Below are 27512 nucleotides of genomic sequence, written 5' to 3' on the forward strand. Positions count from 1 at the left end.
ACACCCTTCTCCCGCCCCTTCGCCGAGTTCGTACGCCGACGACGTAGCGTGTCTCAAAATGGCGCGTCGGTGGTGCTGCTGAGGTGGATATTTTCTTTCTCTTTCTTTCTTGTTTTCTTTTTTTTTGAAGGCTTAGCGCCAGACATGAAGCGGCGACGGTGGTGGTGGCGGCGGAGGCGGTGACGACGGAGCCCTAGAAAATCTCCCCTGAACTTTAGCACGAGTCAGGAGAAGCGGGCACGGAAGCGAAGGCCCGAGCGAGGCCTCTATATCCACCTCCCCTCCCCCCCCCGGTAGCCCCCGATTCAGAGGATGATGAAGCTGAAGTCCAACCAGATTAGGACCTATGATGGAGACGGGTACAAGAAGCGAGCGGCTTGCCTGTGCTTCCGGAATGAGAGTGAGGAGGAGGTATGGAAAAGGCGAGGCAGCGGGCGGAGGGGTTTGTGTTGGGGGTGGGGATTTTAAGGGTCGCGGCTGGAAGTTGGGAGCTAGGCTGACTTATGGGCTGCTCTCTCGGGGTGGGGTGCATCCTGTGGGGTTGAGGCTCGCCTTGTTTAGATGAATGTAGATGTCGAAAAGAGAACCTCATTATATAGCAAAAGGCCAATTTTAGGGTTGTGACTACACGGGAAGGTTATAGTTTGTGGTTCCGGGTAAAGTTTACCGGGGGGGGGGGAGGTGCTAGATGGCATTTTGGGGTCCCTAGTAAGTCTTCTGAAATGGGTTTGCAGTGCGAAAATGATCTCGAGCAGGCAACAAGACCCATTCTTACTGCGCAGCTACACTCCTACAACGTTGTGAAACTGCTGTAACGAATCGGGTTTGTTGCAACTGTGCTCAGGATTATGACAAGATTGTATTGGCCACTTTGGATCCAGTGAGCTAGTCTTGTTTAGAACAAGTGATAGCAGTAGAACAGTTTTCCTTTGGTCCAGAAGGTTGAAAATTGAAGTTTTCATTTCTATTAAGCGGTATTTAGTAGAGTTTCTTCTAAATCCAGTTTGGTTAAGGTGAAGGATATTTGGGTTTTTTTTTTTAATACAAAATCATTGTTTAAAGATTCAGAAAAGGGTTTCAGGATTCTCAGCATAACTTCAACATTTCTCTTAAGCCCAATTTTGAGGATTTTGGCCATAGGGAAAGATTAAGTTCTTACCTTGATAATCTTCTTTCTAGTAATACTGTCATTGTTCCAGTCTTTGCTCACAACCTTGGCAGCGGCTTCGATTCCGACCTCTTATTTTCTATGCACATCCAACAAGCTGCTAAGACCTATCGTTTCTATCTCCAATATCGCCAAAATTTGCCCCTTCCTCTCTGAGCACAGTACCTGGACCCTTGCCAATGCTCTCGTAACCTCATGCTTAGATTACTGCAATCTACTTCTAACTGGTCTCCCACAGTGTCGCCTTTCTCCATTGCAATCTGTGCAAAACTGCTGCATGACTCGTCTACCAATCTTGCTATGCTTGTGTCGCTCCTCTCCTTAAATCACTTCACTGGCTCCCTATCCGCCATCTCATACAGCTCCAGCTCCTATTGCTGACCTACAAGTATGTTTGTTCTGCTATCCCTCTCTCTTCTCTCTCCTTATACACCTTCCAGAGAACTCCATTCATCGGATAAGCCACTCTTAGCTTTAACCTTTTCCTCCACTGCCAATTCCAGACTTCGTTCCTTTCATCTAGCTGCCTCCTATGCCTGGAATAAATTACTTGAGTTTGTCTGTCAAGCCCCTTCCCTTGTTTAAAAGCAGACTGAAAACACACCTTTTTGTCATATAGCCTTCAATCGTTAGCCCTACTTCTCTGCCCTCCAACCCAAATTAACCGTTTCCCTTAATTGTATCCATGACATCCTGTTTGTCTGTCTTGGCTGTTTAGATTTTATGCTCTTTCGAGCAGGGACTGTTTTCTTCTTCTTTGTGACTCGGTACAGCGCTGCGTAGGTCTGGTAGTGCTTTAGAAATAATTAATAGTAGTAATATACAGACACTCCATTCCTGAGTGTGGATAGTCGGTCCCTTCTTGCCAGAATTCTTTTAGATAGCTTCATTATCATTCTTTTTCTCCACCTCCCATCCTTATGGGCTGTCCTCCAATTCCTCAGTTTGTATCAAAGCAGGTAGGTCTAGTGTTTTGTTTTTAACAGTTTATTTTGTGTTAGATACATTTTAATCAGAAGCCTAATTAACAAGCCTTTTTACAAAGGTGCACTGCTGAGCAGCCCATTCTGTTATCTGCTGCTCGGTGTTTAGCATGTGCTGTTTTGCAGCTCACCTTTGTAAAAGTCCACCTAAGTGAGCCAAGGAGTCGGAGCAAGGTAGATGTTTCAGGTTTTGCCAGAGTTTTTGCTTTTAATAGGTGACTTAAATAAAATAACAAGGTAAGAAAATAAACTTTTTAAAAGGAGTGCATCTTTTCTTCTAACTTAGTGATCATGTATGTTACCTGTACAATTGACAATCCATTCTATCTTTTTGTGTGCTGACTGGTCATTGCCCCATCCCATGCAAAGCAGTTAGTGCCAGATTTGTGTGTACTGGCTGTTTTAATAATGTGTGCTAGTACTAATGGTGCTGTGTAACTGCTTACTGCTCTTTGGTAAACATGCAGCTAAGATTTAAAATTTTATTCTAAAGGAGATTTAAGGGTGAATACTCAGCAGTTAAGTAACATTACATAGTGCAAAAAAATAAGATCAGGCAATTACTGTGCTAGTTTAAATGACATGTTGATATTCAATAAAAAGTATAAGCTCGAAGAGCACTACTATTTTGAGCCTTGAATTCTATAATCTCATATTTTTACCATGATTCCTGTTGGGTGGGTACGAGCTCTGTTGTAAGAATTTATACACTTATTTAATATTTTCTCCATGAAAGGTGCTTTTAGTAAGCAGTAGTCGATACCCAGACAGATGGATAGTACCAGGTGGTGGCATGGAACCAGAGGAAGAACCCAGCATGGCTGCTGTTCGGGAAGTCTGTGAGGAGGTATGTATGTTCTGGGAAGCTGAGGACAGGAGATTTCTGGGACTTTATGCTTCCCTGATTGATAGCAGTTCAGTTATCTTTCCCTAACAAATACCGTATTTTCCCATATATAGGCTGCGGCCTATATTTGGGTTTTGCAAGCCTGCCCAGCGGCTTGCATAACTGGGGCGGCCTATACTGTTTTTAAAAAATCATCCCCCTCTCCCTTACCTCCCTCGCTAGACAGCAGACGGCTGCCTCCTCGAATCTCGTGGCCAGCGGTGCAGGGCAAGAGCAATCTTTTTGATCTCCAGCCAGGCCCCACGCTGCTTCCTGAATGGCTTTGCCATCAGTTCTCGCGAGTCCCATGAGAACTGACGGCAAAGTCATGCAGGAAGCAGCGCGAGGCCAGGCTGGAGATCAAAATGATCGCTCCTGTCCTGCACCGCTGGCCGTGAGAGTCAAGGAGGCAGCCGTCCAGGGGGGGGGGGGGGATAATTTTAAAAAACAGTATAGGCCGCTCCAGTTACTAGTAGATAAGCCACGGCTAATACAATGGGGCAGCTTATCTACCAGTTTTAAAACTTGCATAGGCATTTTCTGCAGCCTATACAAGGGGGCGACCTATATGTGGGGAAATATGGTACCTGGCTTTTAGGTAGTATTGGGGTCAGTTACTGAATGCCAATTGTAAAATGCTGCAGTAAACAAAATCACAATTTTTAACTTCATTTTATTTGATATATTGCCTATAAACACAGTTTACTTTCTTGAAGCTTGCACATCCTTTCTTTCAAGAAAGCATGGGATAGCACATGGGATCTCTTAGAAGAAGAGATAATGGTTAATGCGGATGGGCAGACTAGATGGGCCATTTAGCCTTATCTGCCACTTTTTCCTTCATCTTGCCTGCTTATCTCCCTCCTCCCAGCCCATGCGATTTCTTTTCTTCACCGGCAGCCAGCTGGCCTGGCATCCAGTCTTTTTGAGGCTGGGTGGGTGGAAGTAATAGCAACCACATTGGGTTGGGGGAGAAGCAGACAAGTAGAACAGGGGACAAGCACTAGGTTTTGGTTTTGAAGTTACAGGAGACGTTTCTTAAAGAAGAAAACTCTGCACAGATAAAAAAAAATGGCCCTCTTTAATTAAAAAAACAACAACAAAAAAATAGGGCCCACTTTCTCTCCTCCAGCTTGTCTGCTTCTCCCTGTCCTATCAACTCAGAGTGGTTGCTATGCACTGGCAGCACAATATTTCCACCTCCTATCAAGCCCGCTCCAAAAAATAATGTCTTCTTCCCTGCCGGCATCAGCTGAGACTGCACTGGAGCTGTGGTCAGCTGAGCAGGCAGGGGAGAAAAGAGCAGCAATTGTTTTGTTTTTAATTAAAGAAGCCTTACTGTGAGAACTCTTGATGAGGATCACGATCTTCTGTCTCTAATCACTCTCGCCTCCAGCTCCTAATAGTTACCTCCACCGCATCCAAAACCCACAAAATGGTGCTAGTGGCCAGGGTTTTTGAAGGTATGTGGGACAAATCCTTCTTCAGGTATATTAGTGACAGAAAAAGGAACACAGGCGGGATAGTATGCCTTAGAAGACCGGACGGAAGTTACGTGGAAGCAGATTCCGATAAAGCTGAACTACTGAATTAATACTTCTGCTCAGTCTTCACCTGTGAGGCACCGGGACACGGTCCGCAGTTGAAGGCAACACAAAGCACAGAAGACCCGTTTCAGAATTTTGAGTTCACACCAGGTGAAGTTTACAGTGAACTGGCAAGATTCAAGGTGAACAAAGCCATGGGACCGGCAATTTGCACCCAAGAGTGCTCAGAAAATTGAGCGATGTCCTGGTGAAACCGTTGGCTGAGCTATTCAATCTCTCCCTAAGTAAGGAGAAAGTTCCCCTGGACTGGAAATTAGCTAATGTCGTTCCTCTGCATAAAAAGGGTTGCAGGGCAGAGGCTGCGAATTATAGACCGGTGAGTCTCACATCAATAGTGTGCAAACTCATGGAAACACTAATTAAAAGCAAATTGGACACGATCTTGAATGAAGGGAATCTTCGGGATCCCAGTCAGCATGGATTCACCAAGGGTAGGTCCTGCAAATCCAATCTCATCAGCTTCTTTGACTGGGTAACAAGAAAGTTGGACTTGGGAGAGTCTTTGGACGTCGTGTACCTGGACTTCAGTAAAGCTTTTGACAGTGTCCCACACCGCAGGCTGCTAAGCAAGATGGAATCGATGGGGTTAGGAGAGACACTAACTGCATGGGTCAATGATTGGCTGAGTGGCAGACTTCAGAGGGTGGTGGTTAATGGTACCCTCTCTAAAACATCGGAGGCGACCAGTGGAGTGCCGCAGGGTTCGGTCCTGGGTTCACTCCTTTTCAACATATTCATAGGGGATCTGACTCAAGGGCTTCAAGGTAAAATAACACTATTTGCCGATGACGCCAAACTATGTAATATAGTAAGTGAATGCAGTTTACAGAATTATATGGCGCAGGACCTGCTTACATTGGAAAGTTGGTCCTCAACCTGGCAGCTAGGCTTCAATGCTAAGAAATGTAAGGTCATGCACCTCGGAAGCGGAAATCCATGCAGGACGTACTTCTTGAATAGAGAAACTTTAACTAGGACTTCAGCAGAACGAGATTTAGGAGTAATCTTCAGTGCAGACATGAAAACTGCCAATCAAGTGGAGAAGGCTTCATCTAAGGCAAGGCAGATATTGGGTTGTATCAATAGAAGTTTCATCAGCCGAAAGCCTGAAGTCATAATGCCGTTGTACATGGCCATGGTGAGACCTCATCTGGAGTACTGTGTGCAATTCTGGAGGCCACATTACAGTAAAGATGTGCGCAGAATTGAATTGGTTCAGCGGACGGCCACCAGGATGATCTCGGGGCTCAAGGGTCTCTCGTACGAAGAGAGACTGAACAAATTGCAGCTCTACACTCTCGAGGAACGTAGGGAGAGGGGAGACATGATCGAAACATTTAAGTACCTCATGGACGTGTCGAAGTGGAAGATGATATTTTCTTTCTCACGGGACCCTCGGCCACAAGAGGGCACCCGCTCAAACTCAGGGGCGGAAAATTTCATGGCGACACCAGAAAATATTTCTTCACAGAGAGAGTGGTTGATCATTGGAACAAGCTTCCAGTGCAGGTGATCGAGGCAGACAGCGTGCCAGACTTTAAGAATAAATGGGATACCCATGTGGGATCCCTACGAGGGTCAAGATAAGGAAATTGGGTCATTAGGGCATAGACAGGGGGTGGGTAAGCAGAGTGGGCAGACTTGATGGGCTGTAGCCCTTTTCTGCCGTCATCTTCTATGTTTCTATTCCATGACTTGTGGATTATTCTTCTCAAAAGGTTTCACTTTCATGTTTACTACTTGCCCCTCCCTCTTCACACTTAGCTCCTTGTGCAGATTAGTGCTGCCCGATTCACGATTCAAATCGATTCACCGATTCACTTCGGATGAATTGAATCGATATAAAAACAAAAAAAATTGTCCTCCCGATTCGGTGACTGACCCTCGCCCCCTAAAGCAGGAGCGGCAGCTCTGCCTCTTGCTGGCTGACCGTTCCTACTTTAGAGGGCGAGAGGGGAGGCTCAAGTCAGGAAGTGCTGCGGTGTCCTACTTCCCCCCTGGCCTCCTGTGCATCCATTTACCCAATTAACAGCAGCGGAGCAGCCTGCAGAGAGGATCACCGATGCTAGCGATCTTTGCAGGCCGCCATTGGCCTCTAGAGCTGTTGTTTCCTTTGCCGCGATCCTGACTCTGATGTCAGAGGAGGGGCGGGTCCGCGGCAGAAGGAAGACAGCTCTGGAGGCCAATGGCAGCCTGCAACAATCACTAGCACTGGTGATCTTCTCTGCAAGCTGCTCCGCTGCTGGAATTAGGTAAATGGATGCACAGGAGGAAAGGGAGAGAGATGGTGGACAATGGGATTTAGGGAGGGAAGGAACAAAAAGGGAGAGAAGTTGGACACAAGGGATGGTGTGGAGGGGGGATAGAGATATTGGATAGGAGGATAGTTGGGAAGAAAAAGGGAGAGGTGGTGGGGAAAGAGGGAGAGATGCTGGATGAAAGGGTAGTTGAGAAAAGGTGGATCTGGGGATGGAGACAAAAAAAAGGAAAGACGCCAGACCGGGGGAGGGAAGGGAAACGGAAGGGGAGGACAGAGATGGAAGATGAATGGTTAGCACTGAGAAAGAAGAAAATGGTAAATGGGCAGGAGACCCTAGCATGCGAGTTATCAGAAGACAACCAGAGCCTGGAACCAAAATGATTTGAATAATGACCAGACAACAAAAGGTAGAAAAAATAATATTTATTTTGACATTTTGCAATTACAATTTGTCAGATTTGAAATGTGTATCCTGCCAGAGATTATGCTAGACCGCGAACGTGAGCTAGGATTTAACAGAGAGGAAAAGTCTTTTTTGTTTGTTTGTTTTGTTTACATCACAGTGCCCGGTGTGGGTAGGAGAGGGCAAAGAGGGTGAAGAGGCTATAAATAAACCCACCAGGATGTCTGAAAAAACACCCAATAGGGCAGGAAAATCGAATCGAATCAAAGACTTTTTTTCCAGAATCGGGCAGCACTAGTGCAGATATATAAACTTGGCACTTAAGAGATTGATTTCTGTGTACATCCATTTGCAAAGAAACAATGAGGCTAAGGGTTTTTTTTTCTCAACTCTGTATATTTTATAACATTTTTGATGTGAAGAAGCATGTTCTCCGCAGATACAAATTGAGAAATGCAAAACCAAGCATCTGTGATAATCTAGATAAAAAAAATTGCCTGTGACATTATAAGTGGATTAATGGAATTCTTTTAACAAAAAATTTAAACATTGCATGAATATACAGCCTTATGCTACATAATTAATTAAAAACTAATTCTTATTTTGTGATGAGTAACTTTTGGTCTATAATGCTTCTTAAATAGAAAACTAGATTATTTTCCTTAAAAAAAGCATTTTATTTAAAAACCTGATTTTAAATTTAAAAATCTGATTGATTTTATTTTATTTTTATCCACCCTGGTTGTCAGGTAGACTTGTTCTGTAAATCTGTGAGTTGTTTTTTTTTTTTTTTAAGTCCTTCATAGCTCATGTTGCTGAATCTACCTTGTTCCTCATAAGATAAAGCTATTTCTGTGAAAAAAAACTCAAGCCCTTACATAGAACAAAGTGTATCCTGTTGAAGCAAAAGTCAGAGCGGAATGCCCTGCAGCTGCCTGTGATCATGCAGAGAATACATGTGATAACTTAAAATAGGATTTCCAGGATCAGCAGAGTTAGTGGTAGATCAAATCCCCACCTATGCAGAGAGCCCAGATCAGTGACACATATTATTTACATTGGTCCTGAGTGCAGTGTTTGTGCTTGAGCCAAGTGAGAGAACTCTCTTCCTGTTGCTACTCACTACTCAAATTTGGCATGATACTCCTTGGGCCTCTTCTATTAAACTGCACTAGCAGTTTTTAGTGCGGTGAGCCACGCTGCTCCCGACGCCCATAGGAACTTTATGAGCATTGGGAGCAGCGCAGGCCATTCAGCACGACCCTCTGTGCTACAAACTGCTAGCACAGTTTAATAGAAGAGGGGGCTTGTGTCCATTATTTTTACAATGTATTTTACATCCTAATCCTACAAATTTCTTACCTGTTTAATGAGATCTATATCCTCAATATGACCAGCAATTATCTTGGATATTTTTTTCATCATCGGTTTGATTCCATCTATTGATATCTATTTCTTTGTAGATTCTCCTGATCTTCACCTTACTGACTTGTTTTCTGATCTGAGGCTCACCTAAATGAATAGACCTTTTCTCAGCATGCTGCTTGAAGTTCTCCTGATTTAATAAAGCAAAAGCCTAAGTGGCTTTAATGAAACTAAAGCTTAAGTGGCAGGTAAAAATAGGCAAACTAGTTGGACCAAAAATGGTCCTTTCCAGTGCAATAGATGAGACATTCTAGACCATAGGGTTATTTCTCCATACTCACATGCTGCAGAAGGAATCTACTCCGGATTTTTCACTCTGCCTCCAGTGTATTGTATTTCCCCATGTATAGGCCGTAGGAAATGCCAATGTAGGTTTTAAAACTCTTAGATAAGCTGCTCTATGTTACTAGCCACGGCTTATCTAAGTTTTAAAATGTAAATCAGCCTATACAATGGGGTGGCCTATATATCATCCCCTCCCCCCTTAAATACCTCCCTCGCTAGTGAACACCTCCTGGACGACTGCCACCTCCAATCATGCAGGGAGTAGCAATGTTTGTGATCTCAAGCCTCGCCCCGTACCGCTTTCTATTTGGCTGCTGTCAGTTCTTGCGATGGCAGCCATTCAGGAAGCAGCGCGGGGCGAGGCTTGAGATCGCAAACATCGCTCCTGCCATGCACAACGTGATCAGAGGAGGCAGCCATCAGCCATCCAGGAGGTATTTAAGCTTGACAGTGGTTTCAGAGTGGCAAGAGGCTCTTGTCAATTTGCTCTTTGCATCCTGTGTTTGGCTGTTACCTTGTTCTGCTTCTCTGTGGGGCTGGCTAGATTGTTTGCTGGAGAGCGTGACTTCTCAGTTCTCTAACTGCTGCTCCGTCTGCTGACTCTTTTTGTCCTTACTGTGAACTGCCCGATCTTTCTCTGGTTTCATTGGTGCATCTCAATCTACTTCAGTGGCAACAGCTTTAGCAGTACGTTACAACAGGGAGGGAGTTGTGCCAGCAATGCCGATTTCAGCGGGAATGACCACCATCTTGGCTCTTGCGTCAAGGTCTGAGCAACTTCTATGGCTCCCTCCCCCGGGGCCCTAACTCGGTGCTGCAGTGGGAAGCAGCCGCCAATGCTGCGAGAGTCAAGGAGGCCGACACAATTGGCAGGCAGAAAGTTCTAGGCTCCCGACGCTTGAACGCCTCCCCACACAGTCACCACCAGCAGCAGCATTGACCACACGAGTCTTGCACGCCAAAAGGGACACGGCCATTCTGCTCAGGATCCAGCCCGTTCAACTGGAGGACCCTGTGGTGATCGAGGAGACCTCTTGGTGCTGTTTAGCTGTTTGGACTCCTCCTGCCTCGGTGGAATCGCACAGTTCTCTCGAACGGCAATATTTGATGGCTTCTGATCTTGGGCATTGTTTCTCCATCAGGCAGCGGCGCGGGACCAGGCAGGCGCACGAGGGAGGCGCTGGGATTTAAAACGGGGAGGGGGGGGATAGTTATGGTATTCGCTCCATAAGACGCACCCTTAGTTCCACTCACTTTTTTGGGGGGGGAAAAGTGCGTCTTATGGTAAGCTTTTTTCCAGTAGATATGTGAGACATTCTAGACTCCCTGCCCTGTCCTTGCTTTGCCTGTTTTCGGCTTTTAGTCTACTTATGCTTCTCCAAACTGCTTCTTAGAGATCGGACAGCCCTTTGGGGTTGAGAAGAATTTGTACATATGTTCAAATTGTTGGGGGAGTAGTTTCTGAGCTCCTATGAATCCTATGTAGGCAGTTAATGGTACTGTTTAGTTATTTTGAGCAGAACAATTACATAGTCTGCCCAACCTGATTCAATTTAAATTTTTTCTTCTTAGCTATTTCTGGGCAAGAATCCAAAGCTCTACCCGGTACTGTGCTTGGGTTCCAACTGCAGAAATCTCCGTTAAAACCTACTCCATCCCATCTAAACCCTCCTAGCCATTGAAGCCCTCTCCAGCCCATCCTCCCCCAAACGGCCATATACAGACATAGACTGTGCAAGTCTGCCCAATACTGGCCTTAGTTCAATATTTAATATTATTTTCTGATTCTAGATCCTCTGTGTTCATCCCACGCTTCTTTGAACTCAGTCACCGTTTTCCTTTCCACCACCTCTCTCGGGAGCGCATTCCAGGCATCCACCACCCTCTCCGTAAAGTACAATTTCCTAACATTGCTCTTGAATCTACCACCCCTCAACCTCAAATTATGTCCTCTAGTTTTACAATTTTCCTTTCTCTGGAAAGATTTTGTTCTACGTTAATACCCTTCAAGTATTTGAACGTCTGAATCGTATCTCCCCTGTCCCTCCTTTCCTCTAGAGTATACATTTTCAGGGCTTCCAGTCTCTCCTCATACGTCTTCTGGCGCAAGCCTCCTAAAATTTTCGTCGCCCTCCTCTGGAGCGCTTCAAGTCTTCTTACGTCCTTCGCCAGATACGGTCTGCAAAACTGAACACAATACTCCAAGTGGGGCCTTACTAATGACCTGTACAGGGGCATCAACACCTTCTTCCTTCTACTGGCTACGCCTCTCTTTATACAGCCCAGCATCCTTCTGGCAGCAGCCACTGCCTTGTCACACTGTTTTCGCCTTTAGATCTTCGGGCACTATCACCCCAAGGTCCCTCTCCCTGTCTGTGAATATCAGCTTCTCACCTCTCAGCATAAACGATTATTAATCCCCAAATGCATTTCTTTGCATTGAATTTTAGTTGCCAAGCATTAGACTATTCTTCTAACTTTTGCAGATCCTTTTTCATATTTTCCACTCCCTCTTTGGTGTCTACTCTGTTACAAATCTTGGTATCATCTGCAAAAAGGCACACTTTTCCTTCTAACCCTTCAGCAATGTCACTCACAAACATATTGAACAGGATCGGCCCCAGCACTGAACCCTGAGGGACTCCACTACTCACCTTTCCTTCCTCCGAGTGACTTCCATTAACCTCCACCCTCTGGCGTCTGTCCGACAGCCAGTTTCTAACCCAGTTCACCACTTTGGGTCCTAACTTCAGCCCTTCAAGTTTGTTCAACAGCTTCCTATGAGGAACTGTATCAAAGGCTTTGCAGTTGTTTAGCTTGTTGTTACAGATGTCTCTACTTTACATATATGGGTGTTTCCCTATGCTTGGGTATTGACTGTAGAGGGCACTAAACTGGTCTGTGAAGTACACTGGAGGCAGAGTGAAAAATCCAAGTGGATTCCTTCTGCAGCATGGTCTAGAACAGGGATCTCAAAGTCCCTCTTTGAGGGCTGCAATCCAGTCGGGTTTTCATGATTTCCCCAATGAATATGCATTGAAAGCAGTGCATGCACATAGATCTCATGCATATTCATTGGGGAAATCCTGAAAACCCGACTGGATTGCGGCCCTCAAGGAGGGACTTTGAGACCCCTGGTCTAGAATGTCTCACCTATGTACTAGAAAAGAGCTTATCAGGTTAAGCACATAATCTCTTTTTACTACTGATGATTTCTGTCAGGTTGGATTTGAGCTAGCATGGTGCCAAGAAATTGTTAAATGCCAGTAGTGGTAGAGAATATGAATCACATTAAGTTAATACAAAATACAACAGTGGATTTGATCTGTAATGCATAGAAAACAGAATTACTGTCTTTTGAGAGGGCAACATTGGCTTCCCATGTTATGTAGAATTAGATTTAAATTGATGTTTATCATACTCATCATTCTGTTCCGCCATTATATTTGAATTCTATGCTAATCCCCATTTCTAGTGCAATGTGTCTAGCGGTCTTGAATGCTAGGGTTTTGCATCTGAACCTGCAAGTTGCTTGTAGAATGCTATCAATCATCTTTTGAGCTCCACTTCCTTCCCAAGGAGCTATTCCTGCCCCTCTCAGTGTTTTTTTGCTGCAAGCAAGTTGCTCAGAAGTATTTCTGCTCTGCTTTATTATTTTCAGGTATCTTTTTGTAAGTGTCCAGTCAGCAGCTCGGTGCCCAGGGCTCCCACTTGTTGGGACCTCTGCCTGGAAGAAGATGCAGATTTGCATTGCGGAAGTCTGCTGCTAGCAAGTTCAGCCCTCGAGGACACTTAGCTAACCAGCCTGCTTGTGTTATGTTTTTTTTAGCTCAGCAGCCAACCCCTGTGTAGCTGCTTGAATCCCTGATCTATAAGGAGCTTGAACATAGGCTGTTTGGCTCCTTCGCAGCTTGGCTGGGACTAATAGTGGACTGGCTGCATGTCCTCTTCCCTTTCGCGGCACAAGGTTTTCCGGGGATTGAGGCTCAGTCTGACCTTGGTCTAACTGGCAGCCTGATGACCAAGTTTGTATGATGAACGCGTGAGTCGGAGTTCTCCATTTATCCAAGCTGCATTCCTGAGCTGAAGCAGGCAGGCACACAGTTAGTAAGGCTATTAGATACGTACATCTTCTATATTAGTGATTGCAAATTTGGGACCTGCTCAACTTTATTTTTTTGCTCATCAGCTAGAGTTAGTGTTTGTGCAGCCCCAGACAATTTTTTTTTCCCAATGCAGCCTAGGGAAATCAAAAGGTTGGACACCCCTGTTTTATACAAACTGAGGGGGCAGGAGCAGCTCCTTGGGAAGGAGGCGAAGTTGAAAAGATTGACAGCATTCTGCAAGCAACTTGCAGGTTCAGATGTATATCCTTAGCGTTCAAGACCACTAGAAATATCTACAAGTAGTAAGAACCTAATCTTTCTCTATTATGCTCTTTGACATTTTCAGTTTGCTGTGAAAGTCCCTATTTTAACATTCTATTTTGTCTGGGGAGCACTCGCAATAGTAAATTTTTACTTTTCCTTCTCCACAGGCTGGTGTGAAAGGGACTTTGGGAAGATTAGTAGGAATTTTTGAGGTAAGATTTGGTTAAAAATGCTACTTCCTTATACTGCTAGACCAATCCAGGGGAATCTGTTACCCAAACAGCTGATGGAGACCAAGGACACTGTTCTGTAATATCACTAGTAAAAAGTGGTGCAGCCCTGAAACTTTGGCCATATTTATTTGCCTTCTGCAAATGGTGCAGGTTGGACTGATGCAGTAGCAGGATTGTTTGAGACAGATCTGACTCTCAAGGGTAAAGTCTATGGCCTGTGGTAGTCAGTTGACCAATGTTGGTTCCTAGGGATTGATCCACAAACTTCCCTGGTAGAGCCTAGAGGATCTTGTGCCCTCAGTATCCTTGAGCTTCAGTCTGTGGGCTCTGGTATACTGTAGCTATATGACAGAGACAGGTGCACGTGCATATTCATTCCTTCTCCCCCTTTCAGAAACAGAAACATGATTGCAGATAAAGGCCAAATGGCTCATCCAGTCTGCCCATCTGCAGCATCCACTATCTCCTCTCTCTCTATAAGGTTCCACGTCCATGTCCCATGCTTTTTTGAATTTGCACTAGAGAATGACAAGGTGACTGTTATCGCGGGTAGTTGCGGGTAACCCGCAGGAACAGGGCAAAAAAAAAGATTGGTAGCTGCGGGTATGGGGACAAGGCCATTCACCACCCCATGGAGCGGTGAATGGCCATGTCCCAGCAGTAAAGTATCTGCCATGCGTTTTATCCCTTCTCTCCCGTGTCAGTAGCCTTCTTTGCGATCACGTGGTTGAGCAGCTCCCTCACTCCTGATCTCCGCAGTCTGGGCATCTCTTCCCCTCATTGGGTCATCTCCCTCCTTACTCATCTTCGCCTGAACTTTTCAGGAGTTTTCTCCGAGCGGCCTGGATGCCACAGCCTTCTCACAAGTTGCATGTGATTGCCCCGAAACTTCTCTGATGCGAACTGCCCAGGTGGAAATAGGAAGTTACGTCAGAGAAGAAGCTTTGGGGCAGTCGTGCATAACCTGTGAGAGGACTGTGACATCTGGGCCGCCAGAGAACCTCAGTTCTGAAAAGCTCCTGTGAAGGTGATGGGAAGGGAGGGAGATGGCCCGAAGAGGGGGAAGAGGTCGAGTTGCGCTAGGGGAGAGGAGAAAGTAACAGAAGCTGAAGGGAAATGGTGAGGAGAGAGGAAGGAGCAGATGCTGCATGGAAGTGGGTAGAGAGGGGAGCAGACGTCACATGGAAGTGGGGAGGAGAGAGGGGGGAACAGATGCTGGAAGGAAGTGGAGAGGGGAGAAGACACTACAGGGAAGTGAAGAGATTGGGAGGAGCAGACGCTGGATGGAAGCGGGGAGGGGAGAGAGGGGAACAGATGCTGAAGAAAAGTTGAGAGAGGGGGAGGGGAGAGAGCAGCAGGCGCTGCATGGAAGTGGGGAGAAAGAGAGGGGGAGCAGGCACTGCATGGAAGTGGGGAGAGAGAGGGGAACAGATGCTGGAAGAAAGTGCAGTCACTGGAAGGAAGTGGGGAGGAGAGAGATGGGAGTAGACTGAAAAGAAATGAGAGAGGGAGGAGCAGACGCTGGATGGAAGTAGGAAGGAGAGAGAGGAGAACATACTGGATGGAAGGAGAGGATAAAGAAAAAAGGGCACATGTTGGATTGGGGGAAGAGGATAGAGGTAGTGAGATACTGGAAGGGGTGATGTAAAGAGGTGGCAAGCTGAAGGTATACACAATGAAAGGGAAATTGAGGACTGAAAGATAAAAAAGTAGACGATGTAGAAAACAAATTGAGAAGGAAGAGCAGGAAGGGAGAGGAAAGAGAGAGAGAGAGATACCAGAGCATTGGGGGAGGGGGAGGGGGAGGAGACAGATACCAGATCTGAAAGGAGGATAGATATGCTAAAAACCACCTGGGGGAGGGAGTGAGAGATGGAAGGGAAGAAGACAGTTGTCAGACCATGGGGGGAGTGGCAGGAAGAAGATGGGTGCCAGACTGGGGGGGGGGGTGAGATGGGAGGATGAGGCAGACAGTTTCTGGTAGAGGCATAGAAATAAGAGGAGATGCCATATGAGAGAAGTAGAGAGAAGGCAGACAGTGGATGGAAGGAAGAGAATGATGAGGAAAGCAGAAACCAGACAACAAAAGTAGAGAAAAATATTCTATTTCTTTTCTTTTCCTTTTTTTTTTTTTTGCTTTAGGATAAAGTAGTATTGTAGCTGTGTTGATAAAGCTGAAGATCTCTTCCTCTAGTTCGGCAGCCAAAACTCTGATTTATAAAATGACAATTGTAGAATTGTACTTTAATAAAATTAATTCAGCATAAAACTATTTGAGGCTTGTGCGGATAGGATCAGATGGTTTGCGGGGATGGGGCGGGGGACAGGGACCGAGTTCACTTTTTCCTACTGGCAATACATCTTCCTATGCACCCTAGCTTCCTTATAGCTTTCGCCGTCACCTTTTCAACCTGTTTGGCCACCTTAAGATCATCACATACAATTACACCCAAGTCCCGCTGTTCTGTCGTGCACAAAGATTTTTCACACTCTAAACTGTACCGTTCCTTCAGGTTTTTGCAGCCCAAATGCATGACCTTGCATTTCTTAGCATTAAATACTAGCTTCCAAATTTCAGGCCATTCTTCAAGCTTCGCTAGGTCTTTCTTCATGTCATTCACACCATCCAGGGTGTCCACTCTATTGCCAATTTTGGTACCATCCGCAAAGAGATAAATCTTACCTGACAGCCCTTCAGCAATATCGTTTATAAAAATGTTAAAAAAACAGGCCCAAGAACAAAACCTTGAGGCACACCACTGGTAACATCCCTTTCCTAAGAGCAATCTCTGTTGACCACTACACTCTGTCGTTTTTCACTTAACCAGTTCCTGACTTAGTCCGTCACTTTGGGGATCATCCCAAGAGCTCTCGGTTTATTTATTAGCTGTCTGTGTGGTACACTGTCAAGGGCTTTGCTAAAATCTAAATACACCATATCTAGCGCATTCCCTCTATTCAATTATCGGGTCACTCAATTAAAGAAATTGATCAGATTTGTCTGACAAGACCTATCTCTAGTGAATCCATGTTGCCTCTGGTCCTGTAATCATCAGGATTCTAGAAACTTCATCCTTCTGTATTTTAAAAGCATTTCCATTAATTTGCTTACCACAGAAGTCAGACTTACCAGCCTGTAATTCCCTACTTCTTCTTTCCACTTTTGTGGAGAAGGATCACATCTGCCCTTGTCCCCATTTGTGGTGCCGGATTGACCTTGGGGGACCCTTTTAGGGGCCCTTCTGATCTCGGGGGTGCCACACTCTGGTCAGTCCCTCCACCCATTTCCCCCTCTTTTCCAAATTTTTATTGTAGAGATGTCTCTGCTATATGCCTTGCCACCGATACCAGCAAGGCACATAGCTTTGAAAGCTAGTGGGGTCTGTTCAATTGTAAATTAGTTATATTGAGGGGGAAAAAAAGTCCTGAGGCACTGCCGGTTTGAAGAGAAACCTTCAATTAAGGTAAATTGATTTTAATTGCTAACTAGCACATGTATTTTTTAGTGTAGCGATTTTTGCAATGAGCACTTTTAAAGGGAAAAAGTGCTCATTGTGCTCCAGGTGCGCAGTCAAAGCAGCTGGCTAGTGCACAAAATGCACCTGCCATTGCTTAGGGAAATCTTCGCCAGCTTCGGGTGCTAGCAAGCAGGGTTTCCCTTCGTGCTTGCACCGCAAGCTGGTAGAAGGCAGTGGAGAAGCCTGGGCTTCCCTTACCACCACATGGGAATTTCCCCAGCCGCTGACAGTCAGGGAAAGGAGGTTTCCCTTACCACCAATAGTGCTGAGGACTCCCTTACCACTGCTGCCGGCTTACCTGCTTTAGCGGCTGGGGCAGTTCAGGCCTCTTTTCTGCTGCAGGCCTTGGGGGAGTTCTCTTTTGGCGAGTTTTGCGCTGGTTTTGGCGAGAAGCTCCTCCATCTTGTCTGCAGCCTCAGGTGACCTTCCCCCCTGTTTTGGAGAGACAGGGGCAGGTTTCTGCTAGGTCTCCTGTTTTGGCAGTGAGTCTTAACTGTGCCGCCGGGGGTTTTTCCCCAGATTTTGTTTTGGCCTTGTGCAAGGCTTATCTTGGGCTGGGGGTCCTGATTCCTTCCCGGAGGTCTTGGGGTTTTCAGGACTTGAACCCCTTGATGGACCCCCAAGATCCTTTCGGGGGGGAAGAATGCCACTGATGGGTGTTTTGCGAAGCTGCTAGCTGGCGAAGATGCATCAGTGGTGTGCATTTTTGTGCGAAGAGTGTGTTTTTTCTGCTTTTTTTCTGCGGTGCCTTTTTGTTTGGAGAATTGGGGAGATTGATAATACATGAATACAAAAAAGCCCAAAAGAAAGAAAGCCCAAAACAAAGAAGAGAGAGAACAGCGGCATTTGGTTCGTCTGGCATAGCTGGCAAGCTTGATACATGAATACAAAAAAACCCCAAAACAAAGAAGAGAGAAAACAGCGGCATTTGGTTCGTCTGGCATAGCTGGCGAGCTTGATACATGAATACAAAAAATCCCCAAAACAAAGAAGAGAGAAAACAGTGGCATTTGGTTCGTCTGGCATAGCTGGCGAGCTTGAAACATGAATACAAAAAAAACCCAAAACAAAACAAAGAAGAGAGAAAACAGCGGCATTTGGTTCGTCTGGCATAGTTGGCGAGCTTGATGCATGAATACAAAAAAACCCCAAAACAAAACAAAGAGAGAAAACAGCGGCATTTGGTTCGTCTGGCATAGCTGGCGAGCTTGATGCATGAATACAAAAAACCCCCAAAACAAAACAAAGAAGAGAGAAAACAGCGGCATTTGGTTTGTCTGGCATAGCTGGCGAGCTTGATGCATGAATACAAAAAACCCCCAAAACAAAACAAAGAAGAGAGAAAACAGCGGCATTTGGTTCGTCTGGCATAGCTGGCAAGCTTGATGCATGAATACAAAAAAACCCCAAAACAAAACAAAGAAGAGAGAAAACAGCGGCATTTGGTTTGTCTGGCATAGCTGGCGAGCCCCAAAACAAAACAAAGAAGAGAGAAAACTGCGGCATTTGGTTCATCTGGCATAGCTGGCAAGCCCCAAAACAAAACAAAGAAGAGAGAAAACAGCGGCATTTGGTTTGTCTGGCATAGCTGGCGAGCTTGATGCATGAATACAAAAACCCCCAAAACAAAATAAAGAAGAGAGAAAACAGCGGCATTTGGTTCGTCTGGCATAGCTGGCGAGCTTGATGCATGAATACAAAAAAAACCCCAAAACAAAGAAGAGAGAAAACAGCGGCATTTGGTTCGTCTGGCATAGCTGGTGAGCTGTGGGGACGTTTTTTGAAGGTTGTTATTTTATTCAGTATCCAACAGTATTTCTCTGTTAGTTCCTGTTCTCCTTCTGGGAGTGTTGTTTTATTAGTTCTGCTTGGCTATTGGTGAGACTGATTATACTTGGGACTGCACAGCCTACTTGTACTGCAGCCAAAAGTTTGTGTGTCAGTCTCCACTTGCTGGTCATGGTGAGCTATTACCCATCAGTTTCTCTGCCGGTCTGGAGAGACTAAAAGAAAGAAAATTAGCAGATAAGAACCTAATTTCTCCTTTCCTTGGTACAAATGAGAGGTGAGCTTCTGAATTGAAAAGGAGCTCTGGACCTATGGGATCATAAGATGTTTCTGTGTAAATGGGGATAGACTCAGATATATTCTAAGGGCCTTTTTACAGAAAGGGTAATCTAATCTAATTCTGGCTCATGGGACCCTCAACCACCAGAGGGCATCCGCTGAAAATCAGGGGAGGGAAGTTTCATGGCGATCCCAGGACGTACTTCTTCACCGAAAGAGTGGTGGATCATTGGAACAGACTCCCACCCCAGGTGATAAAGGCCAGTAGCGTAACGGATTTTAAGAAAAAATGGGATACTCACGTGGGATCTTTAAGGGAGTAAATTCAGGGGGGGGATACTTGGAATGGGCAGACTTGGTGGGCTATAGCCCTTTTCTGCCGCTTTTTCTATGTTTCTATGTAAACCTTAAGTTTATATACCGCATCATCTCCATGAGAATGGAGCTCGACACGGTTTACAAGAACTTAAAATAGTGGGTAGAGAAGAAGAAAAAGGATTACATGAACTTATGTGTAGAAGGGGGGAGAGAAAGGGGGGGAAGGATAGAGCTACAATTTGCTGAAAAGCCAGGTTTTCAGTTGTTTGCAGAATAACTGAAGGGAGCTCAGGTTCCGCAGCGGGGTGGTGAGGTCATTCCAAAGACCTGTGATTTTGAAGAGAAGGGATTTTCCCAGTTTGCCTGAATAGGTAATGGCCTGCATGGAACATCTTCATAGTGTAGGTGGTGATGAGAACTGTACTTAAATTCAGGAAACCATGAGATAAGTACAGAGGATCTGTTAACAGATTGAAAAGAATTGTAAAGCTTGATTATATGAATAGGCAGGCTATATAGGCTGTTTAAATATCTGTTTTATCATTTTGTGTTTATGTGAAGTAGTTAAAGCCAACACAACTAAGATTAATATTTATTGTCCATCTTTATTTTATAAGGTTAAGTCGTGGAACACAAGGTTATTTAAAAACATATTTCCTCTAAATACTAAGAAAATCTTTGGAAGCCAGTGGAGCTTGGCCTGCTCTGCTTGAGGTCACTAGCATGACTTTGCTCTCTTTGTTCCAGAATCGAGGCAGGAAACACAGAACATACGTCTATGTTCTCATTGTTACCGAAGTGCTGGAAGATTGGGAGGATTCAGTAAACATTGGTAAGTTGGTTTTTTTTTTTTTGTTTGTTTTTAGGGTTTCAATTTGGAAAGCCTCAGTAACCTGCCTCAACCCAGAATGCACACTACTTCTATAGTGTTTCAGATTTTTTCCTTTTTATCCCTGCTCCCCCCCCCAGTCCCTCTGTCCTGAGTATCACAGTGACAAACCCAGTCAAAGCAGTAGAGATAACCGCTTGTTTCAGAGTCCAGTATCAATACATTCTCTACCAGGCAGTAAGTATTGCTGTAGGATGAAAGTATTTATTTTAGAAATTATATATATATATAATATAATGGGAACAGTTTGTTTATACTGCCTCCATAGCTGTAAAATCATAAATTATTTACTTGCAGGTGCATTAGTTTCAAAGTGAAAGAACATAGGATACATGCTTTGAAAATCTGCCTAAAGGGAAAAATACCTGCATATGCTTGGAGTTGCAGTATCCTGGCCAGAAAAAGTGTGTGAGGTTGTTTTTTGTGAGTTTTTTTTTTTTTGGGTGGGGGGCGAGAGTTGGCAGGGCTTGTCCCTGTCTCCAGAATTGCCTCCATTAGAGGCGGATAAGAGGACATATATTATATAAAAATATATATCCTTGCATGTACACACATGACCTCTGTGTGTGTGTTTGCCAAAGGCGGTATATCAAATGCTAACGAGCAAAGCAGTTTACAAAACTAACAATTCAGAGGAATTAAATGAATTGAAACGCAACTTGACAGGGATTTTTCCTTTTATTTCTGGGGAAAATTGTAATTACATATACTCTCAAAGAGGGTCCCTTTAGGTCGCCAATAATTGCAGAACTATTGTGTCTAAACCTCTCCTTAAGATCATGGAGGGATTGGTGTCCTCGCAGCTGATAGCATATTTGGGTATGTTGTTTTTACACAGGTGTCAATTACTGAGACAGTAGTAGGATCTTTAATAAATGATCTTCAATCTTGTATATGTATACATCTAGGAACTCTTTCAAATGGTCTGAAGAAAAGAAAAGTATATTTGATTCCCAAGTACCTAACCAGGCATTTACAGGGATATGTTAGAAGGAAAGTAGCACCCAATTTAATGTCTCGTGACGCAAAGAAAGAAAATCTTTTCTTCGCTCTTGATTGGTCTTGGAGACATCCGGGTATATCCATATTTTCTGATCCCCAAACAATTTTTGAGAATTCTTAAAAGTATAATTTTAAGATCATATTAATGTCCTACTCAAAAACAAGACACCAAAAGAGTCGCTCTTTCAGTATCAGCTGTTAAAAGCTTGTTCAAGAAGGGCAGATACATTTTCAAAATCAATCTGATTCTCTCTTCCATTGTTTTCCAGTTCCTTTTGAGGAATCTTTCTATTTGGCAAATAGATCTTGTTGATTGGAGGAATATTGTTTAGGGAAATTTTTTAAAATCTCTTTTTAAAAAAAAAATAAAAAATTATTTTTCTAAAAAATCTAAATATACCACATCTAGCGCACATCCTCTATCTAATTCTCTGGTCACCAGTCAAAGAAATTGATCAGATTTGTCTGACAAGATCTACCTCTAGTGAATCCATGTTGCCTCTGGCCCTGTAATCCACAGGATTCCGGAAATGTCACCATTCTTTGTTTTAAAAGTGTTTCCATTAATTTGCTTATCACAGAAGTCAGACTTACTGGCCTGTAATTTCCTACTTCTTCCTTACTTCAACTTTTGTGGAGAGGGATCACATCTGCCATTCTCCAGTCCTCCGGTACCACTCCCGACTCTAGAGACTCACTGAAAAGGTCAGTCAGCGGAGCCACCAGAACTTCCCCAAGTTCCTTCAACACTCTCAGATGTACACCATCAGGCCTCATCGCTTTATCTACTTTTATTTTAGCTAGCTCCTCACGAACAGAACCTTTTGAAAATTGATCGTGGTCTACCACTCCTCTATCCCTATTCATGTTTGTCTTCTGTGGTCCTGCTCCCAGCGCTTCAGCTGTGAACATAGAACAGAAATATTTGTTAAGCAATTCAGCCTTTTCTTTATCAGCTTCTACATATTTCTCTCCTTCACCTTTGAGTCTCATGATACTACTTTTGTACTCTTCCTATCACTAATATATCTAAAAAATGCTTTTGTTTCCCCATTTTATCGTGTCGGCTGTTTTTTTCCCTTACATTTGCATTTTTGCTTTTCTGACTCTTAACCAGGCTCCCTTAACTTTTCCAGATATTTTTGCCTGTCTTTCTCTTTCTGTGATCTTTTGTAGTTTATGAAAGCTAACCTCTTATTCCTTAACTTCACAGCTACTATTTTTGAGAACCATAGCAGCCTTCTTTTCCTCTTACTTTTACTTACTTGCCTCACAGAAAGGTTTGTTGCTCTTACAATAACTCCTTTCAGTTTTGCCCATTGCATTTTCACTCCTTCCAGATGTTCCCATCCAGCCAACCCCCCATCCGACAAAGTTAGTTTTTTTTTTTTTTTTTTAAGTCTACAACCTTTGCTTTTGTATGAGCTCTCTCTATACCCATCTTAATATTAATCCGTACCATGCAGTGATTACGGAATGCCAGATGATCACCCATTATAACATCAAAAACACTTTCCCTGTTTGTAAGCACTAAGTCCAGTATGACTCCTTCCCGTGTGGGTTCCATTACCAGCTACTGGAACAGTTGTTCTTGTAGCGGATCCAGGATCTCCCTACTTCTAGAAGAAACCACAATAGGTATATCCCAATCAACATTCGACATGTTAAAATCACCTATTAGCAAAACTTCCTGTTTTTTAGATATATTCTGAATGTTTACTATTAAATCTCGGTCCACTTATACAGGCCAGAGGCCTGTATATTACACCAATGTAAATATATTCATCATTCCCTCTTTCCAAATTGATCCACAGTGCCTCTTCCTTGCCCTGCAGATCCTGCAATTGTGTGGCTTTAATATGATCTTTAACATATGATGCTACTCCCCCTCTTCTTCTTACCCTGTCTTTCCTGAACAGATTATAGCCTGGTATAACTGCATCCCAGTCATGGTTCTCTGTGAACTAAGTCTCTGTGATCACCACTATATCCAATTCATCTTCTTCCATCACAGCTTCTAGATCCAGAATCTTGTTTCCCATACTTTGAGCATTAGAATATACTGCTTTCCAGATATTGCCCCCTTTTCCCTTCTATGTAGAAGTATTCAGTGAGTTACTTACCTGAGGGATTATACTTACCTGGGGGCTTTGATCACCCTGCCCCATCACTTCTAGTTTAAAGCCCTCTTCAATAGATTAGCCACCCTGCTGCCAAAGACATTTCTTCCCTTCTTTGATAGATGCACACCATCCCTACTCAGCAGCCCTTGGAAAATCATCCCATGGTCCAGGTAGCCAAAACGCTCTCAACGACACCATTCACGTAGCCATGCATTCATCTCCAGGATGCCAGCTTCTCTGCCCTGGCCTTTACCCTCAACAGGAAGGATGGACGAGAATTCCACTCAACTACTGTCATCTGATCCTAACAGGCTGAGAACTCCTGTAACCAAAAGAACAATCTCTACATAGTGGACTGTAGCTCCTCCTGCTATGCTCGGGCTAGGCTACTGCTGGAAGGTTGCATTGCAACTTCAGTAGCTTATCTACGTTCCATTCCCATTGAGGACTTTTGTAAAGCAGCAACCTGGTCCTCAATTCATACTTTCACATCTCACTACTGTCTGGAGAATTGTTTGAGATGGAATAGTTGGTTTAGTCAAGCAGTTCTACAATAGTTATGCCAAGTTTCTTCAACCCTTCACTGTTAGCTGGAGTATTCTGTGTGTTCTGGGATAAAGCATAATTACCTGTAACAAGTGCTATCCAGGGACAGCAGGCAGATAATCTCGCAACCCTCCCGCCCACCTGCCCTATTTGACTGCTTAGCATTTTTACTGAACTGATGGTCCTGCGAGCCGATGTCGGGCAGGAAGACACTGGTGCATGAGTGGTATAGGCAGTCTAGGGACAGTACACTTTTGCACTGTCTATACTGGGGTTCCATGGATGATGTCGCCCATATGTGAGAGTATCTGCCTGCTTTCCCTAGATAACACCTATAACAGGTAAGTAACTGTGCTATTTTTGTAAAAGGGCACTTATAGGAATGAATTATTAAATATGTGCCTTTTGTAAGAAAAGTTCATACAATGAACCCCCAATAACATAATTTCTCCCACAGTTTTGAAAGTTTAAATGTGTGTGTGTATTCTGTGCATGTACTTGGTAGTCCATAAAGAGTTCCACCCAAATCTGGCCCACTAGAATGCCTACACATGGTAAACAGAAACATGTGCCGCTATGTTGGTGCACCTATTTATATGTACATAGTTAACAACATGGTTTTATAGTAGCCATTTCCCTGTGAAACATTCTTTATGCAGAAAATGCTTTATAAAGTTACCCCTAAATAGCTCTGGTTTCAGTATGTTTCTTGTGTCTTTGTATAACTTCTAACCTCCCACTTTCTCTCCACAGGAAGGAAAAGGGAGTGGTTCCAGATTGATGATGCTATAAAAGTGCTGCAGTATCATAAACCAGTACAAGCCTCCTACTTTGAAACTCTAAGGCAAGGCTGCTTGGCAAATAATGGCACGCCAGTCATGGCTGCCACGTACTCTTTATCCAGTGAAAGCTCACTGTCTGATATCAGATGATTGACAAGTACATCAGGCATGGACAGCGTCTCTAGAGAATAGACTGAGACCCACGCATTTTCCCTATGTGCCGTTTTTTTTTTTCCCCATGTGTTTTCCTCTCGCTCCACCATTTCTTTTTGTGACCAGGACCTGGTGGCAAAGGAAGTGTTTGAAAATGTTGCAGTTAGTGTAATGTGGCACATTTTTCCCTGGTATGTATTTTGTAAACAAATAAAGTGCATGAAGTATTTATAGCAGGCCCCTACCCTATTGCCACTACACAGAGGTGGGCAAGTATATTGCCTCTTCCTCCACCCTTATTTTACTAACATCCCCCTGAGAACTTGCATCCTACCCCTTTTCCCTGTACATCACTAACAGTAGAGAGGAAGAAATGCCACTGTAAGCTCTTCTTCACCTTTAACAACTGAGATGCTTTATCCACCCTCCTTTAAAAACCTTGCTTTCTGATGAGTGTGTTGTGGTCACATGCCCTCTCCTTTTCCTCATCTCACTCACTACCACCCTGTAGCGTATGAATGTGCTTTGCCATATTGGCTTGAGTGGAACCTATGCTGAAATTAAATAATACTTGTCTAAATGTGGGGTTTTTGTGTAAGAGGAAAAGTATTTTATTTTTTAGTATTTTTAAGCCCTTGCAGTTTCTGAAAAGAGATTATTCAGGATTTTTTTTTTGTCTTGTTTTAAAAACTATGCATATCTATAGTTCTAGAGATCAGATCGATTGCTATATTTCATTACGTCCTCTTTCTGATTTGTCTTAAGTAACAGGTTGGCTAGAGATTTTATGTTTGTTGTATACTAAACTAGTTGTTGAATCCAGCTCTCCTTGATTTTAATCTTATTACTACACCAGTGATCCTTACAGATCTGTCAGATTGTTCTGCTACTTCTCATCAAAACCAAAATTCTATCCATCATAAAAATCACTGCATCTTACAACTTACCACCAAGATAAGTCCATCTCTGATTTAGAAAAAACTGTTCTACAGATAAGCTTTTTACTCTGCATAGCAAACCCAAGGACCTCCTTTCAAAGTTAAAGAAACTGAACTCTAGCACGCCTCGGGGGAAAAGGAATTGAAAGAAAGATGGATAACCTTATGGACTGCATGGATATGGCGAATCCAATGAACTTTTGGGGAAGGGATTCCTTGGATGGATGTATCCTGCTTACTTCCTTTCTCCTCTTGAAATGGGGTATGTGTATTTTTCTGAAACACTGGCTTACAGAATTTAAAGTTATAGATGAATTGTCACAGAATGAAAACTTTGTGATAACTAACTCAGTGGTGGAGCAGTAGCACATAAATTTCTAATCATACAGGAATTTTCTCTGTCTTCCCCCCCCCATTCCCATTGCTTTATGATCTATGTATTACACTCATATAATGGAGTCCTATTAAGTGGAAACTTTGAAGGCAAACTTTATGCCTTGAAGCAACATTTTTAATCGGATAAATTTGTAAGGGGTGTATATTTTTTTTTTAACCAGTTCCTTAGGTCACCTTTTGTTAGTGTAGCCTTTTATGAAAATGAAACCTATTAATTTATGCAACTCTTGTTGCACTAATAGAATTCTTGGAGTTTGGCTATTTCCAGACACTACCTGTGGAGAATCTGAAACTGGGAGACTTAAATATGATGATGAGCATAGCATGCTTTGCATAGCACATCACTGTAGGTTGAGGATTTTACAGTGTTTAGCCATAGCAAATTGTCCCTTTTTAAAGTGTTTATTTATATATCTATCTATCTATATATATATCTATATAGATATATATATATAAAATATTTATATAGATATATATATATAGATATATACATACATACATGCTTTGTTTCAGGTCATCTATGTAGCCTTTTTAATACTCTGACAAGGAAATAGAAAATCAGGGTGTATAAACTATTCCTTGTAAAAAAAAAAAAAAAAAATATATATATATATATATATATCTAGATATTAAAAAAATAGGTTTGAGACATGTTAGAGGCATAGGGATCATAGACACTCCATTAATTTTTTTTTACTCTGCAACACATTGATTTTTCTGAACAAATCATAATGCCTTTTGTGTGTGTTGGAATTGAGAAAATATGATACTATCCTAAGATTCACCCCCAATTTTTCATAGGAGGGGGAAATATCATTAGATTCTAAGACACACCAATTTTCGAGTGAAAAGTATGCTTTCTCTATTCCTCCCCTTGCCAATACTGGTAACCTTACTGTTGGTGAAGAGGATGCCCCAGGGCAGGGGCTGGCAACCTTTTTAAAGCAAAGAGCCAATTTATCCAAAATGTTTAGCCCAAGATTTACAAAGAGCCCGCAAGGTGTAACTTCTCTCTCCTCCAACCTCTCACAGGTCTCTGCAGCTCTCATTCCTCTGCCCCTCCCCCCAACACATAGCCAAGGTTCTTTCCCCTCACCAGGCCCTGACCCTTTAATCGCTCTCCCAACCCCATTAATTCCCCCCCCCCCCCCCCCCGGGCC

The 27512-nt window shown here is 43.6% G+C and overlaps 1 protein-coding gene across 5 annotated transcripts in view; it reads left to right on the forward strand.

The window, feature by feature from the left end:
- NUDT3 (nudix hydrolase 3) overlaps positions 1-27512 on the forward strand; it is a 36599-nt gene that overhangs the window by 54 nt on the left and 9033 nt on the right. Inside the window, exons 1-6 of one of the 5 annotated variants that reach the window (XR_004536841.1) lie at positions 13-411; positions 2888-2998; positions 13555-13599; positions 20271-20355; positions 24837-25209; positions 25875-26218. Coding sequence is in view for 1 of the 5 variants with exons in the window: in XM_033919203.1 (XP_033775094.1) it covers positions 313-411; positions 2888-2998; positions 13555-13599; positions 20271-20355; positions 24837-25015 (519 nt within the window). In the remaining 4 variants the exon portion in view is untranslated. Of the gene's footprint in view, positions 1-12; positions 412-2887; positions 2999-13554; positions 13600-20270; positions 20356-24836; positions 26346-27512 lie in introns of those variants that run through there. The other 4 variants (XR_004536840.1, XR_004536842.1, XR_004536839.1 and 1 more) reach the window with 4 other exon arrangements.

This window comes from Geotrypetes seraphini, chromosome 13 (assembly GCF_902459505.1).
Source record: "Geotrypetes seraphini chromosome 13, aGeoSer1.1, whole genome shotgun sequence".
In the NCBI taxonomy this organism is placed as follows: domain Eukaryota; kingdom Metazoa; phylum Chordata; class Amphibia; order Gymnophiona; family Dermophiidae; genus Geotrypetes; species Geotrypetes seraphini.